The sequence below is a fragment of the Marmota flaviventris genome, chromosome 7 (genome assembly GCF_047511675.1).
Source record: "Marmota flaviventris isolate mMarFla1 chromosome 7, mMarFla1.hap1, whole genome shotgun sequence".
Lineage (NCBI taxonomy): Eukaryota > Metazoa > Chordata > Mammalia > Rodentia > Sciuridae > Marmota > Marmota flaviventris.
In genome coordinates, this window is record NC_092504.1 from 73,972,013 (window position 1) to 73,986,999 (window position 14,987).

The window sequence follows — 14,987 nt, forward strand, 5'->3', positions numbered from 1 at the left end:
AGCATGTCAGATGACTTAGATCTATCAACCTGCATTATGTATTTTTGAACAATGTGATGTAATCCATTCATTCTTTCATATGATTTATGTATTATGTTTCTTACTTGCTTCTCAAAGTAGTAGTTCTGGACAGAGTATGATTAGGACATAGCTACTTGCAAATACACCAGGATTGTGCATTTGGTCCTAGGTGTCCTTAAGATGCAAACAGAAGCCCAGTGCCTCCAGGCTTGGTGTTCAGCCTTCTGGTCTCATCAGTGAACTCAGTTCTGCAAAAGGAAGTCCAGCAATATTCAGAGAATAGTAGTCTCTAGAATAAGGGGAGAACTCTCAGAGATCCCTTAGCTTAGTGGGACAAATCTCAACAATTTTGTAAATGCTGGAATGTTTTTGTAGGAAGAGGCAAACTCTTTTGTCGGAAGCGCCAAATAGTTAATATTTTAGGCTTTTCAGGTCCATATAGTCCTTGTCTCAGGTAGTTACCTCTCACATTAGAGTGAAAGCAGCCTTAGGTCATACATAAAAAAAAAAAATGAACCTGGCTATGTTCTCCTAAAACTTTGATTCATGGATCCTGAATTTCATATAAATCTTATATCAAAAGACATACTATTTTTATGATTTTTTTTTACTTTATAAAACTGTTATTAGTTTGTGGACAGAAGAAAAAACAGTAGCTGGCCTCATTTGACCTGTGGAACATAGTTTAATGATCCTTGTGGTTTAGGATTCTTAAACTGGAGTGTTCTTTTTGCCTAAGTTTTGAAGATAGATTTGTTAAAATATTAAGACAGATTTGTTTTATGGCTTTGTTCTTATAAGACCCTATCTGTTACCTGATAGCTATGTTTTGATTTAAACTAGTTATTTACACGATTCAGACTTGACCTCTAGCCAGCAGTTGTATTTGGAAGTTCTTAGAATAAATGAATTATCTATATAGAATTATTTATAGTTTATTCATTGTGCTAAAGTTTTCCTGATTAAATCAATTTGGAAGACATTGTTATCAATCTGTCTGAGAATCATTGTTTCTATTAACATATTGAACATCTATAGATTTTTTTTTTTTTTTAGTTAAAGCTATAGACATCCCTCAGAGCACATCCTTGATAAATGTTGGTTCAACAAATTTGAACAAAGACTAAGTAACATTTTGGAAGAACTCCTTTTTCATCTTTGTGTTTAAAACAAACCAGATGCACAAAGCTCATATATATGGCCATTATCACTACTAATGCTTAGTTTTCTTTTTTTTTAATGTAAGACAGAATAATATGTGTAACCTCATAAAAGTATGCATGATATTGTCATGCAATTCTTTGTTTTGTTAAATGTTTGAAAGCCGACTGATAATTGTAGAATTTTGAAAACTATAGGATACATCCTTGTACTTATTGGTAGTATAAGATGATAAGTTGGAATGAAAATAAACTAAGAATATGGAGTGTTGAAACTGAAAGATTGAATATTCTTAAAAGTTATACTGTATGAAAGTAAAGACTCTTGTTTACCTGTTTATATTGCACATTGGTAGAACCATCAGCATTTATTTGGAAGTCTTTCCAGATTAGGGTCCTCTCAAACTATTCTTTACAGGTCATTCTTCATTTTTTTTTAAACTTTATTTTCCTTTATGCCATAAATGTCCTTCACAGATTATTTCACATTTTAATACTGTTATAGTATTGAGTTTCATTTGTTCCCAAATGACTTCCCCAGATCCCTGCATGTCTGTTAACTTTAGTAGCATTTGCGGGTTCAGTACCTGAATTGAACTGGACCCTTAACTGACAGTGCCTGGTGGACACTGAGAGTAATTTTAGCTTGTCCAGTAGTCTACTTGTTGTCCTGCCAATTCCCTGAAGAAAAGATACCTTAATTTGCCATCTAATTTAGATAGCATTTTCATAACATATACTGCTTTATATTCTCCTAGGGACTCTGCCCACACCATTAAAGTGTTTATTGAAATGGAGAGAGATGATTATATACCCATGTGTCATATAATAATAAATGACATGAAAAATCTTAACTCTAATTGAAATTCTTACCTTTTTTATGTTCATTTTTCTTTTTGAAAAGATAACTGTGGCAGTCATTCTGGGAGTGGTCATAGGTGCATTTTTCCTGGCACTAAAACATGATTGTACTGACGTCTACCATAGGTAGGTCAATTTGGATCTTGATTTTGATAAAATGCCATTACTTTATTTAAGCTTGTAGACATCCATTCAAGAATTTGGATTTATGATAAGTATGGTGCAAAACTCAGGAAAGAGTCAATATTCTTTTTTACACATGTATGTATATGTGTGGTAAATTATATGCAAGCTGAAGTTTACCCTTTCAGCCATTTTTATATGTACATTTCAGTGGCATCACATACATTTATACTGAGCATCCATCACTGCTATCCACCTCCAGAACTTTCTTTCATATTCTGAAATGCAATCTTCATACCATTGAATAGTAACTCTCCATACCCACCTCTCCCAACCCTTGGCAACCATCTTTGACTTTCTCTGTTGCAGTCATATGATATTTTTTTGCATATGACTGGCTTATTTCCCTTAGCATAATGTTCTCAAGGTTCATCCAAACTGTAGTATATGTTGGAATTTGTTTTTTAAGGACAACTAATTGTCCACTATATTGTTTATGCATCCATTGATGAAAGTCTGTGTCATTGTCCCCATTTTGGCTATTGTGAGTAATACTGCGATTAGTAGAATTATCTCTGTGAGTCTCTGCTTTCACCTCAATGGGGTATATTGAATGGCTGGGTCATAAGGACTTTCTGTTAAGATTTCCAAGACCTGCCATGCTGTTCTCCACTGCAGCTGCACCATTTTCCATTGTTCCAGCAGCAGGCAGGGGTTCCAGTTCCTCCACGTCCCCACCAGAACTTGTTCATTTTTCTTTTTGTAAATAATAGAGATCTATTGGATTTTTGGTGTATATCTCGTGAAGTCTTTTGCGTTTTCAAAAGTTGAATTGTTTTATTTTTTCATTATTGTTGACTTGGAGTTCTTTATATTTATGGATTTCTGATCCTTTATCAGTTACTTAATTTGTGAAGAGTTTCTCCTGTCTTTTGGGTTATCTATTCACTCTGTTGGTAGTGTGTTTGACACATAAATATTTCTAATTTTGATGTAATCAAGATTGTTGTTGTTGTTGTTACTAGTGAGTCAATTTCTTTGAATTTTGGTGTTTTTTTTTTTTTTTGAACATAGGAGTGTCAGATAAGAGGACAGGACTCAGTTTTTCCTGTTGTGTGGAGCACTCATATTACTTGTTGTGATTGTTGCCTAGTTTCAACTGTAATGTGTCCTTTAATCTCTCCTCATGATGAGAGATTTAACTGGCTGTGTCATGTTCTGAACATGGGTGCTCAGCAACATCCCAGACCCAGGGTTCTCCTCATAGTTCATGTATGGAGAACCATACGTGGCTACCTAATGGGATGGCTGCTTGTCATCCAGAGCCTAAGGTTACCTCTAAACAGCCAAAGGGGCTGTATGGTCTTATCCCCATTTTATTATAGAGGGTGATTATAAAAGCTTATGTTGAGTCTATTTTGATACATGGAGAAGGCTGGATATTTTCTAAACTAAGAATAAGCATTGTTTAGATTTACACTGTCCCCCAAACTCTCATGTGTTGAAGGGTTCCCCAATGCAGGAGTGTTCAGAGGTGGGGCTTTCAGGTAGTGATAGAATCATGAAGGCACATTTCTCCCCAGTGGATTCATCAATTGATAGTTAGAAAGACTAGTGGGTGTGGGACCTAGTTGGAGGTAGCAGGTCACTGGGGGCATGCCCTGGTGGAAGGTTGATCTTTTCCCTGGCCCCTCCTCCTCTCTCTTTCTCTCTGCTTCCTGGCTGCAATGAGCTGAGCAGCTTTCCTCCAGCATCACTTCTGCCATAATATTCTGCTTTAACCCCAACCAAAGGAGTCAGCCAAGGGTGGACTGAAACCTCTGAAACTGTATATCAGTGTATATTTTTTTTTTCCCTGTAAATTGTTTATGTCAGAGCCAGGTACTGCCTATAATCCCACCTACTTGGGAGGTGGAGTCAGAACAGCCTCAGCAGCTTAGCAAGATCCTCTCTCAAGATAAAAAATAAGGACTGGGGCTGGAGCTGAGTGGTAAAGTGCCCCTAGGTTTAACCCCGGGTTCCAAAAAACATTGTTTATGCTAAGTATCTTGGTCAATTTCTTGGGATTATTTTTGAAGAATTTAGACATCAACCTTATTTTAATTCGTCCTTTTGACTTATCTTTGTTAACATTTTCTGTGGGCATTTGGCTATGTGAAAGTAACCTGTGTGTGTGGCTTACCTAATCCCTCCTGGGGTAATCAGTGATTTATTCTTTTGATTAGAAAACAGTAGTTTTGCATCATTTTGGAAACTATGTGCTTAAAGCACTCTCCAGCAGTGACTGTCAGTCCTTTATCATTTGAAATTGCTAGGGAGGCCAAAGGTTTTGTTCTTCTTTGGGATCAAGTACCATCCTTGCACTTTCTCTAATCTGTAAAACTAAGAACTGGCTTTGAATCCTATGTAGAATGTGAGCATCTTTGATTTAATAGCTTTATAAGGTTGTAGTTATGGCTAAGCAAATTTGGAAAATGTATTTTAAAATGATTGCATCCACTAATCCCAATTCTAGATATTTATGGAAATTATTTGAAATCAGTTTGTGAAAAAGGTGTCATCAGTCTTATGTTCATTGCAGCACTATTCACAATAGTCAAGTTAAGGAATCAAAGTGCCTGTCAGCAGATGAATGGGAAAAAAAATGTAGTATGTATACATAATGGAATACTGTTCAGCTCTGAAAAATGAAATTTTGTCATTTGTGACAACATGGATGGAAGTGGAGAATATTATGGAAAGTAAATTAATCCAGACTCAGAAAGACAAATAACATATATTCTCACTCATACATACATTCTAGAACAATTAAATTCTTAGAAGCATAGAATAGAATAGTAAACTGTGGTTGCCAGAATCTGAGGGATGGGCAGAATGAGGAGATTATGATCAAAGGGTACAAAGTCTCAGATTGAAGAGACACATACTTTTTTTTTATTTTTTTGAGATACATTCCTCATTGCTGTGAAGATGCTAAATAAAATATTCCTTTCAAAATTGCTTGGATTAAATTTCAAATGTTTTCACCATGAAAAATGATAAATATTTGAGGTGGTGGAGATCACCTGAATTACCTTGATTTCATTATTTAACATATTTATTAATCATATCATTACTTTGTACCATATATGCACAAGTATATTTTGATTTATTTGAAATTAAAAATTAAATAAATCTAGATAATACTAGATATGACAAATGTGAGTTACTATCTTATAAAGAATTAGAATGAATTGGTTCTGTAATAATAAAAAGTAATATAAAATAAATCATATTATGTATCTGAATGAATTTCATTGTCTTTTTTCTCAGAGTTATGGACACTATAATATCATTAGCTATATTGAACTGAATCTTTGCTATATCCCATGCATCTCAAATTATCTTATAAGTTTACATAAGGTATATTTTTGGACTCAAAGTTATGTAGTTGATTATCTACTAGACATGGCTGTTTCCTATTTATTTTAATTATCATATTAACATTTACATGTTTACACATTTGCAGGTACTATTATTTCATCATTCTTTAGGCATTAAGAAAATATGTGGAGTGTCTCTGGACTCCTGTTTTTCCTTTAAGATAGCTGGAATTGTTCACTTGAATTTATATTTAAATTATTTTTTTTCTCTTGTTTTTTATGTCATTTAATTGATGTACATTATCTTTTTTTTCAAATTGTTTCAATTAAAAATCATTCATATCAGTTAAGTTGGTTTGAAGAGAAGCTTGTTCTTATTTCCAGGAGGTTGGTATATAATCATAAAATTTATATTTTTATAAAGGCATAAATTCACTGAACCCTTTTTTGTACAAAAAAACAATTCTTTTACTGAGAAGGTATACAGAATTATTTTTTTCCTTCTTAAATTATATCTCTTTGGTTTATTTTTGAAGACCTTGTAGGAAGGTGGCTGTCCTGGTCAAGGATGACTGTCAGGGCTTTGCTGACGTGTGTGCTGTCTGTGTGTCTGAAGGAATGGAGTGCGGGTTTCTTCCAACATCTGGCATTTTTCTTCCACGTGTCTCACCATCTTCTTCACTCAACTTCAAAATCAAACTGGCTAATTAAATTTTTAACCATCTGAGGAGTTTATTAAGTTTGCTGTTTCTCTGTTTATATTTAAGGAATGGTGCCAAGCATTCATTCCTAAAATATAAACAGAGAAACATTGAATTCAAAGTGATGGTATTTCTTTGACCAGATAGCTCAGGCTGACATAACAAAATACTAAAGACTCTATTTTAAAGAAAAATGTTATATAATTTGTGGAAGGAGATCCTGTGAGTTGAAAGCTGATCTAATAGCTTTGAATTGACTGAGGATTTTTTTGTTGTTCTTCTGTCCTGGCAGAGCCCAGGCACTCTGTACACTGACTATCTTCCAGAGTTTGGCCGGCCTGTTAGGAGGAAAGAGTGTTGAACTGGAGAAGCTCTTTAGGTGAGTAGGTTTCTATTTCGGGAGTGGATCTATAATTGGGTCAAAGGTGTGACCCAGAGGAGTACCAGTATTTTTCTTTTATTTCTTGGTTTGTTTAGTTGACAAATATAAATTGTATGTATTTATCATTGTGTAACATGAGCTTTTGAAATATGTATGCAGGTTATCACAATTAATTGAATACAAGCAGTCAAGAGTAAAATAGAAAATCAAGAGCTTGTGGGGCCTGTCACCAAGGGAAAACAAAGTTTCAGAATTAGGTGTGGTCATCAGTTTGCAGTGCTGCAGAGAAAGCCAGCAATAAAGAGCTGAAAAGTATCTTTAGATTTTTTGGAAATAACAGGCCACCATGACCCTTGCAAGAAAAGTTTGAAGTTCTTGGTAGAGAGTTAAGTTGTAGAATTAGCAATAAATTGGAGGTGGGAGTACAGTTGGCCTTAGTGGATGAAGGAATGGAAAGATCAAGAGGGCAGTCTTACACTAAAAAGCAGACTGGGTTGTTTCTTCTGCTTTCAAAGATGGAAGATATTTTACCATATTTATATGCCAAGGACTGGAATTATCAGAAAAGGAAGGAATGAATATACTGGTGGAAGAGTTTGGAATTACAGGAGAGAGATATCAGGAAGAAGAAAGATGAGGGTTTGGTAGCTGATGGGTGTATTGTTTGGTGATCATTGAAGAGAGAAGTCCTTTTCTTTTTCTAACATGAGAGTAGCAGAAGTATAAAAGGTTTAGGGATCATAAGTTGCTTTGAGGCCTTGGAGAATAACAGTGTCATCTTTACAGGGTCAGAATTGTAGTGAAGAAAATCTTTCGTTACTGCTAAGATTAGCCCTGTTTGTACTACTAAGAAGGGGTCAGCCTGAGAGGAGAAGCAGTGTATCTGAGAAGAGTGTGGATATGCATGTGTCCCACCTCCATGGAGGCTATACCTGCAATGGAGAAGGGATGGGGGCAGGGTGGGAGGGTCAGCCTGGAACCCGTGGGCAGCTGGTGGCAGACCTGGTGGCAGCAGGAACCTGGACAGCAGCATCTCATCTGGGCTGTGCCTTGGACTAATCTGGGATGTGTGGTGTGTGTTTTTGTTTTGTAGACAAGAGCTTATTAGTGGAAGGTATGAAGTGTCATCTTACTTCTTTGGAAAACTAGTATCTGATTTACTACCCAGGAGTTTGCTGCCAATTATATGTACTTGTGTAGCATACTTCTTGATAGGTAAGTAACAATACAAAGAGAATGTGTCTTTAGTTTTGCTTATGTGTTAAAACCAATTTATTTTGCAAGCATGTTTATGGTTCCTACAACTAGAAGTACACACTTCCCACCACTAGGGAAGTGTGTATCCATTGTGCATGCTCAACAATAGCCATTCAGTTGAGTATTGTTGTCAAGTCTTTCCCAAGTTAAGCTTCTTGTTTTTGATTTTGGTGCAGTGGTGGGTATCAATCCAATGGCTTCATGGATGATAGACAAACACTCTATCTCTGAGATACATCCCCAGCTGTTTTAAATTTTTTTTTGTCTTGATCAGGGTCTTTCTAAGCTTCTCAGATTGGTGTTAAAATTTAGATCATCTTGCTTCAGTCCGCTGAATAACTGGGATTGCACACACATGCCCCATGCTCTACTCAACAGAACTTTCAATATTTACAAAACTTCATTTTACCAAGATGCCATGTATCATGGAAAAACATAGAAATAATTTATAAAAAAATTCAACACTATGCTGAGGAGCTGTGATAGTTATGGCCTATCTATCTATATTGTTTCTCTTTGTCTCTCAACATGTAACTATATACAGATAAAATTTAGATTGGTATGTATTATTGATAAGGTCTACAGAGATATATAGAAAAGTAAAGAATCTGTGTACACATGTCTTCTTTCTCTCTACCCTTAATAATGAGAGAAAGGTGGTTACTTTGGGGTTTATTGATTTAATAGATCATTGTTGCATTGTTCTCAGACTTTACCCCAGGGTCATTGCTTCTGAATTTCTATATGTTTCTCTCTTTCTCACATACACTGGAAATATCTATTTATGATAACACACTATAGTATAAGAACCAAAAACTTCCAGTTTACAAATAAGAGGTGTGTTATAAGGAATTGGTCATGGTATCTAGGCCCCAGACTCCTGATCAGTGTTCTTATAGCTGTTCCAAATCTTTATATAATGAATGTTTACTTGTTACACTTTTTAAAGTATACTTATCTTATTCCATTCTCTATCACAGAGCCATGTGATGGTTTATCTGGGAGACTTAGGTATGGAGATTCCTTTCCTTCCCCCAGGCATTAAAACCACTGAAGTTGTGAAACCTAATCCCTATTTCTTCAGTAATGCAGTGACAGCAAACAGTGAGCAATGTGGTGATGTCTGAGTATAGGAGAAGGCAGTATAATTTGACCAGTTGTGTTGCCTGTGCCTCTCCATCTAAGTAGTTCTGAAGGTCATCCTAATTCCACATAGGAAAACAGAGGTGCTATACGGAAAAGTGCTTTGGAAGTAAATGTACAAAAGAAATCTGTGTTGTAACTTCATGCAATTATATATAGGTGAAAATTGAAATTGCTGGCCCATGGTAGTTGTATGTCGGTAACTTTCTTCATTCAGGTATTAATTGCTCTGAATATTAGCATTATTTGCATGGTATATGATCCTGAATACATATTGACCTAGGCAGCAGGGCTAAACCCTTCTTTTCTTTCTAAGGATTGAAACTGGAGGCAGAAGCTTTCTCAATCACGATGCTTACTGTTTTGATGGTGTACTATTCAACTGCTTCCCTGCTACTGGCTATAGGTTCATATCAATATTTGTTCATAGCAGCAGTTTTAAGTACCTATTATCTGTTAATGCTGGTGAGTATGAACTGTACTTCTCTCAGAAGAAAATTTCCCCTTCTTTCTTCCTTGTACCTTTACCTGTCATTTAAAACCTACTTTGAGTATTCTATACATGGGATTTGGATGCTTCCAGGAGGCCTAGATGAGGTATATTCTAGAGAATTTACCAGCTTTCCTTCTCAACTTTATCCAAGCTTATTTTGCTAGTGTTTTAATGTCATTAGTATGAATATAAATATGTCTTTAGTGATGAGCTTTTAAAAGACACTTCTTGATAGTATTGAATAAGACCTTGAACTTTAGAAACCACAGTAGTGAGAACAGTAGACTCTCTACCTGCCTTTCATGCTGGAGTTAGAGAACTCTCAGCTGTTTAACCAGTGGAGACAGTTTCATTGGATGCATTGAAACTCCAAGGTGAATGTGAAGCTCCTTGAGAAGTGTAATAGTGTTTGGCATGGGGAGGGGTGTCTTACCTGGGTCCTGTATTTTGAAAAGGAGTGTTTTAAGAATACTGGAAAATTCCAAAGTCCACAGTACTAGGTTATTCCCTTTTTGTGTTCCTAAGAATCTCTATATCAAGTATTTCTGCTTATCTTTTCTTTATAATGGTTACTTAATTCTAATCTCACATGGCCCTAAAGTTTGTATTCACGTAGATGAATTAACAGATAAACAGAACAAGTTCCCCTGTTTTTTTTTTTTTTTTTTTTTTTTTTTTTTTTTTTTTGTGTGTGTGTGTGTGGTGCTGGGGATTGAACCCAGGGTGTTGTGCAAATGAGGCAAACACCCTACCCACTGAGCTATATCCCCAAAATAGTTCTCACATTTTTGTTCCATGACATGGACTAAATAGGAGTGCTTAAACAATTAATGCACTTGTCATCTCTGCTACAATAGATGTCTTTCAGTGATACATAATCAGCATAAGTTCTTGTCAAAGTGTAAATCTTTCATTTCTGAATTTGTCAACTACAATGTATCTCATTCAGAAAGTGATGTCTTGTTTATATTTCATCTAATAAATAAAATATCCTTTAATAAATACAGATGAATTTTTTGATTTATTGGATGCTTTGACTGAATATTATGTAAAGGTTCTTGGTAGAACCTTAAAACCATAGTCATGAAACCACATATTACTCAGTGATGGTATGTGTTATATGAAGCACTTGGTTAGGTGAAATCTAAATGTGGGCAGACATACAACATTGTCATTATTTTGCTATCCTAGTGGTACCAAGTACCACCTAAATGGTACTTGGTACCATTTAGGACAAGTGTTGTGTGAACCTCATAGCTGTTCCTTGTGCTTTGAGAAGTCGTTCCTAGTGTCTCTATTGTAATACTGATTTCTGATAGCTTTAAATGGAAGTATTGACCATATTTTCCTGCTGTACTTCATCATATTATTGTGTTTATCAGTTCTAGGCTTTGGGTAATCTGAAGCCTGCATTCTGAACCTCAAATTATTCTTAATGTCATTTTTTAGTCATTATGCCATAAAATGTGTATTGTCAACTACTTATATAGCATTTATGTTATAATATCATTAAGGAATATGGAAAGGATTTGAAATATATAGGAAGTAATATTAAAGTAAAAAAGGAAGTACATGATTTACATGCAAATACTACACCATTTTAAAAATAAGGTATTTGAATACCTGAAGATTTTGGTATCTGTGAACTGAGGTTCTGGAACCAATCCCCCTCAGGTACCAAGGAATGACTACTTCTTAAACTTCCATTGTGTGCAGTTACAGAGAATGTTGAGGACATAGTCTTAATAATTTTAGATCGTCCAAATAGTATATATTATACAGATTATAGGTAATGGTCCTTCCTTTAAAATAATAAACAACCTTAGATACACAGAGGTGTATACACATTCAAATGATGAAGATTTTTTTTTCGAGTAACTGGAAGGAATATGAAGAGAGTTGATCCTAGTAGAAATGTTTGGAAAGTTGTAGAGTTGAAAGTTGAAAAGGGTATTATCTAGAATTCTTCATAAAATCACCAGTTGGGTTCTGATTCATGGTCTTTGCTTTTTATAGGGTTTATTGGGTATATTGCTGACTTTCACTCCTCTTCCACCTTGGCTATCATGGCTTGAGTACTTCAGTATCCCTCACTATGGCTATTTGGTAAGTTGTCTTCATCTGTTACAGTACATGTGTTTCCAAGCTATGAGAAAAGCAAAATAAAGCCTGACCAGCTCATTTCCCCAGCCATGAGTTGTGAATGTCTGTGATTTTGGAGTCTCCTTTCAAGAGCGATGAATGAAACTCTCCTGTTAGCCTCAGTTAGCACAAGTTCCTGGAGTCACATGGGGTTTTCCCCAGTCACCACATTGTTTGAGGAAGAGGAAAGTCATAGATAAATCTCATAGTAAAATGTGAAGATAAAAGTTGATGATAAACATGTTGTGGTTTAGTTAAATAAGGAAGTAAATGAGAGGACGAGAGACTAGAATTTATAGTTTATATAAAAAGGAAAACTAGAACAGAATGAAAATCATATAATACTCAAAACCATATTGTCTTTCATGAGCTATTCAACTCCAAAATAACCTGTGTCAATATAGAATGATTACATTTTCGACTATCATAATTAAAATGGATTGGAAGAAAATAAATAAGAGAAGATTGCTATTAAAAATCAGCAATATTCTTTGAGCTCTATTATGTAAGGAAAATAAAAAGAGACACAGAGACAAGATGCAGAGGCAGAATAGCAGAATAGCCAAGCTGTCAGCTTTATTTATATCAATAAGTTACATTAGATCGTTGGCATCAGTAGTACATTATTGCTCGTTCTGTCATTAGGCAGCTTACAGAGTAAGTAACATTATGCAGCTTATTCATCACTTACATGCTATAGTTGCAATATGTAATGTTAAGTGGTTTGTATAGCTCTCAAAAGAGTCCATTGTTTAAATTTACTGTTATGTGGACAGGTTCAGGTGCAGCAGAGCTTGGTGAAACATTGTGGTTGTCTAACAAGAGAGGTTTTTTTTTATTCCCAGGAGCTGTGAGCCTTAGGTCAAGGTTGAGGCTGATAAGACTCTAGCACAGATCCTCCTTATGCAGAGCATTGCTACAGCAGCTAGGCATCCCATGTCTTTGCACAGAAATTTTCCTAGCAGCCAGGCATTCTGTGTCTTTGCACAGAAACTTCCTAGCCACCAAGCATGCCACAGTTATGAAGCCATCAGAGACTCCAAACTCAATCAAAGAACCATTTCACTGTTATATTGTTTTAATTATAGTGTTTGAGGCATAAAATTGGGAGAGAAGGAAGTAACCACAATCTAATCTGACCAGAGTTCTCCTTTCTTATCCAATGGGAACCAGCATCTCAACCCTAGTCTACTTTATTTCCAGGGAAAATTAGGTACTTTGCTGTGGCAAAGACATGGCAAGAAAGAGAATATTTTTTAGAAATAATCATAAACATTAAACTTGAGGACATAATTGTGATAATCCCTTGAAACTATTTATCTTGCCCTTCTCCTCCTTGTGTTTTAGGCTTTGCAACACAATGAATTTTGGGGACGAAACTACTGTCCAGAACTCAATACAACAGAAAGCAGTAGCTGTTCCAATTATGTGATGTAAGTTTGCATTCAGTGTCACATTGGGTTTGCTTACTATAATAGTATGATATGGAAAGGTCCCTGGCCTTAGAGCTGGTAAGGATCCTTTCAAGGTCAATAAGACTTTCTAAGCCTAAGTTTTCTAACTTGTAAAGTGAATTGTTGTGCACTAATGTATGTGAACATGTTGTGTAACTCTTGTTCTCTTAACAGTAAAATATTATTGAATGTGAAAAAAATGAGTTCTTTTTCAGAACATTTGAATTTGTAATAGACTATTTTGATGGTTTACTAAGGGCTTATAGTCTGTGAACCTCTGGATTATTGGCTACTGGTAGGCCCTGCCCAGGTGCTTTTCTCACCTGTGACAGAGGCACTCCATCCTGCTCTCCTCCAGCTGCTACTTAAAGTTTGAGCCTGATCCTAGACCTGCTGGTATCTTCACGTTGCTGACTATCTGTAATGCTCATTATAGTATTGGTGTGGGAGCTGACAGAACAGAATTCTGTTCACAAGCCCATGTCCCCCCTAGTTCTGGTTTTAGAATTCTTAGCCTATTTTTTGGATGACTATCTTGTGATGTAAACAGAATTTAAGGAGCTTTGATCATATAAACAGGGGACAGAGTTGTCATCATCAAAACTGAGGTTTTCCCACCAGGAGAAAATGAATTTACTTGATCAGTATTTCCTTTGAAGAGAACAGCATTATAGATTTGAAAACAGATGAATCTGAGAAGCCTAGGAAATTGGTTCATAGTTTGAATCTGTAAACTTGGCCAAGTAAGTTAAGCCTGCATCATCTCCTTTTTGAAATATGCATAATATTTATATTCCTTTAGATTGTTTTAGGAATTAACTAAGCTGTCAGGCACAGGTTGCTTAGTATATCTATCAAAATTTGAAGTACTCAATGACTGTTAGCTATTACTTATGAAATGACAAATACTGAATATTTAGATGACCTATAAACTTCTTTAACAAAGGAATAGCAACTATATTGAGTACAGTTTGAAAGATGTTAGGAATATAGTCATATATTTTTGTGTTGAATTTCAGATGTACTGGTGAAGAATTCTTGACAAACCAGGGCATCGATCTCTCACCTTGGAGTTTATGGAAGAATCATGTGGCTTTGGCTTTTATGATGATAATTTTCCTCACAATTTCCTACCTAAAATTGTTATTTCTTAAAAGAAGTTATTAAACTCACCTTTAATATACTATGAGTTACTCTTACATTAATAAGAAGCACCTTAATTTATTTTAAGTATCCAATGAAGATTTTTTTTTGTTGTGCGTGATTGCCCACATACTTTTGAAGTGTTTTCAATAGAAAAAATTTTCAGAAAAATCACAACTAACAGAACTATAAATGAAAGAATCCAAGCCCAAAACTAGTATATATAAGTTCCTCTTATTAGACAATAATTATGGGGAGAAATTCATTGAATTTATCAGTCCGAAAAAAAGAGAATTGAATTCTAGAAACTCTTGACTAGTTATAATATCTCTGACTGATTAGTTTTCTCATTTTTCAACTTCAATACATAGGTTAGTAGCTCTTCTATTTTAATAGTTTATGAACTATGACCTGCCATTACTTAATAAATAACAAATACGTTAAAATATAATGCTATATTGAAAGAATGAAATCTAAATTAGATTGAAAAAAAACAGTGATATTTCTAGGGTAAAAAAAAAATTCATGATGATAACAAAACATGTCTATGATAATCTTATTAAGGTTGGTGGAACTTACTGATACTTCTAGTAGGGGTCTCAGATCTCAGAGGTCTTTACTGTGGGCTTTGAGATTTAGTTATACAGAAAGCCAGGCCAAGGATATGGTTCTTGTGCATTTCTGGAATATTCTGGCTCTGAAATCACTTCACTTCCCAGCTGTCTCAGTGGCATATATGTGGTTG

At 35.2% G+C, this 14,987-nt stretch overlaps 1 protein-coding gene across 2 annotated transcripts in view; it reads left to right on the plus strand.

The window, feature by feature from the left end:
* LOC114079360 (broad substrate specificity ATP-binding cassette transporter ABCG2-like) overlaps positions 1-14,283 on the plus strand; it is a 36,607-nt gene extending 22,324 nt beyond the window's left edge. For both annotated transcript variants that reach the window (XM_027920598.3, XM_071614442.1), the window contains exons 10-16: positions 2,086-2,168; positions 6,521-6,607; positions 7,704-7,825; positions 9,327-9,475; positions 11,520-11,609; positions 12,993-13,078; positions 14,119-14,283. In XM_027920598.3, the coding sequence (XP_027776399.2) occupies positions 2,086-2,168; positions 6,521-6,607; positions 7,704-7,825; positions 9,327-9,475; positions 11,520-11,609; positions 12,993-13,078; positions 14,119-14,266 (765 nt within the window). In that variant the 3' untranslated portion in view covers positions 14,267-14,283. The remainder of the gene's footprint in view (positions 1-2,085; positions 2,169-6,520; positions 6,608-7,703; positions 7,826-9,326; positions 9,476-11,519; positions 11,610-12,992; positions 13,079-14,118) is intronic.
* The last annotated feature ends 704 nt before the right edge of the window (positions 14,284-14,987 follow it).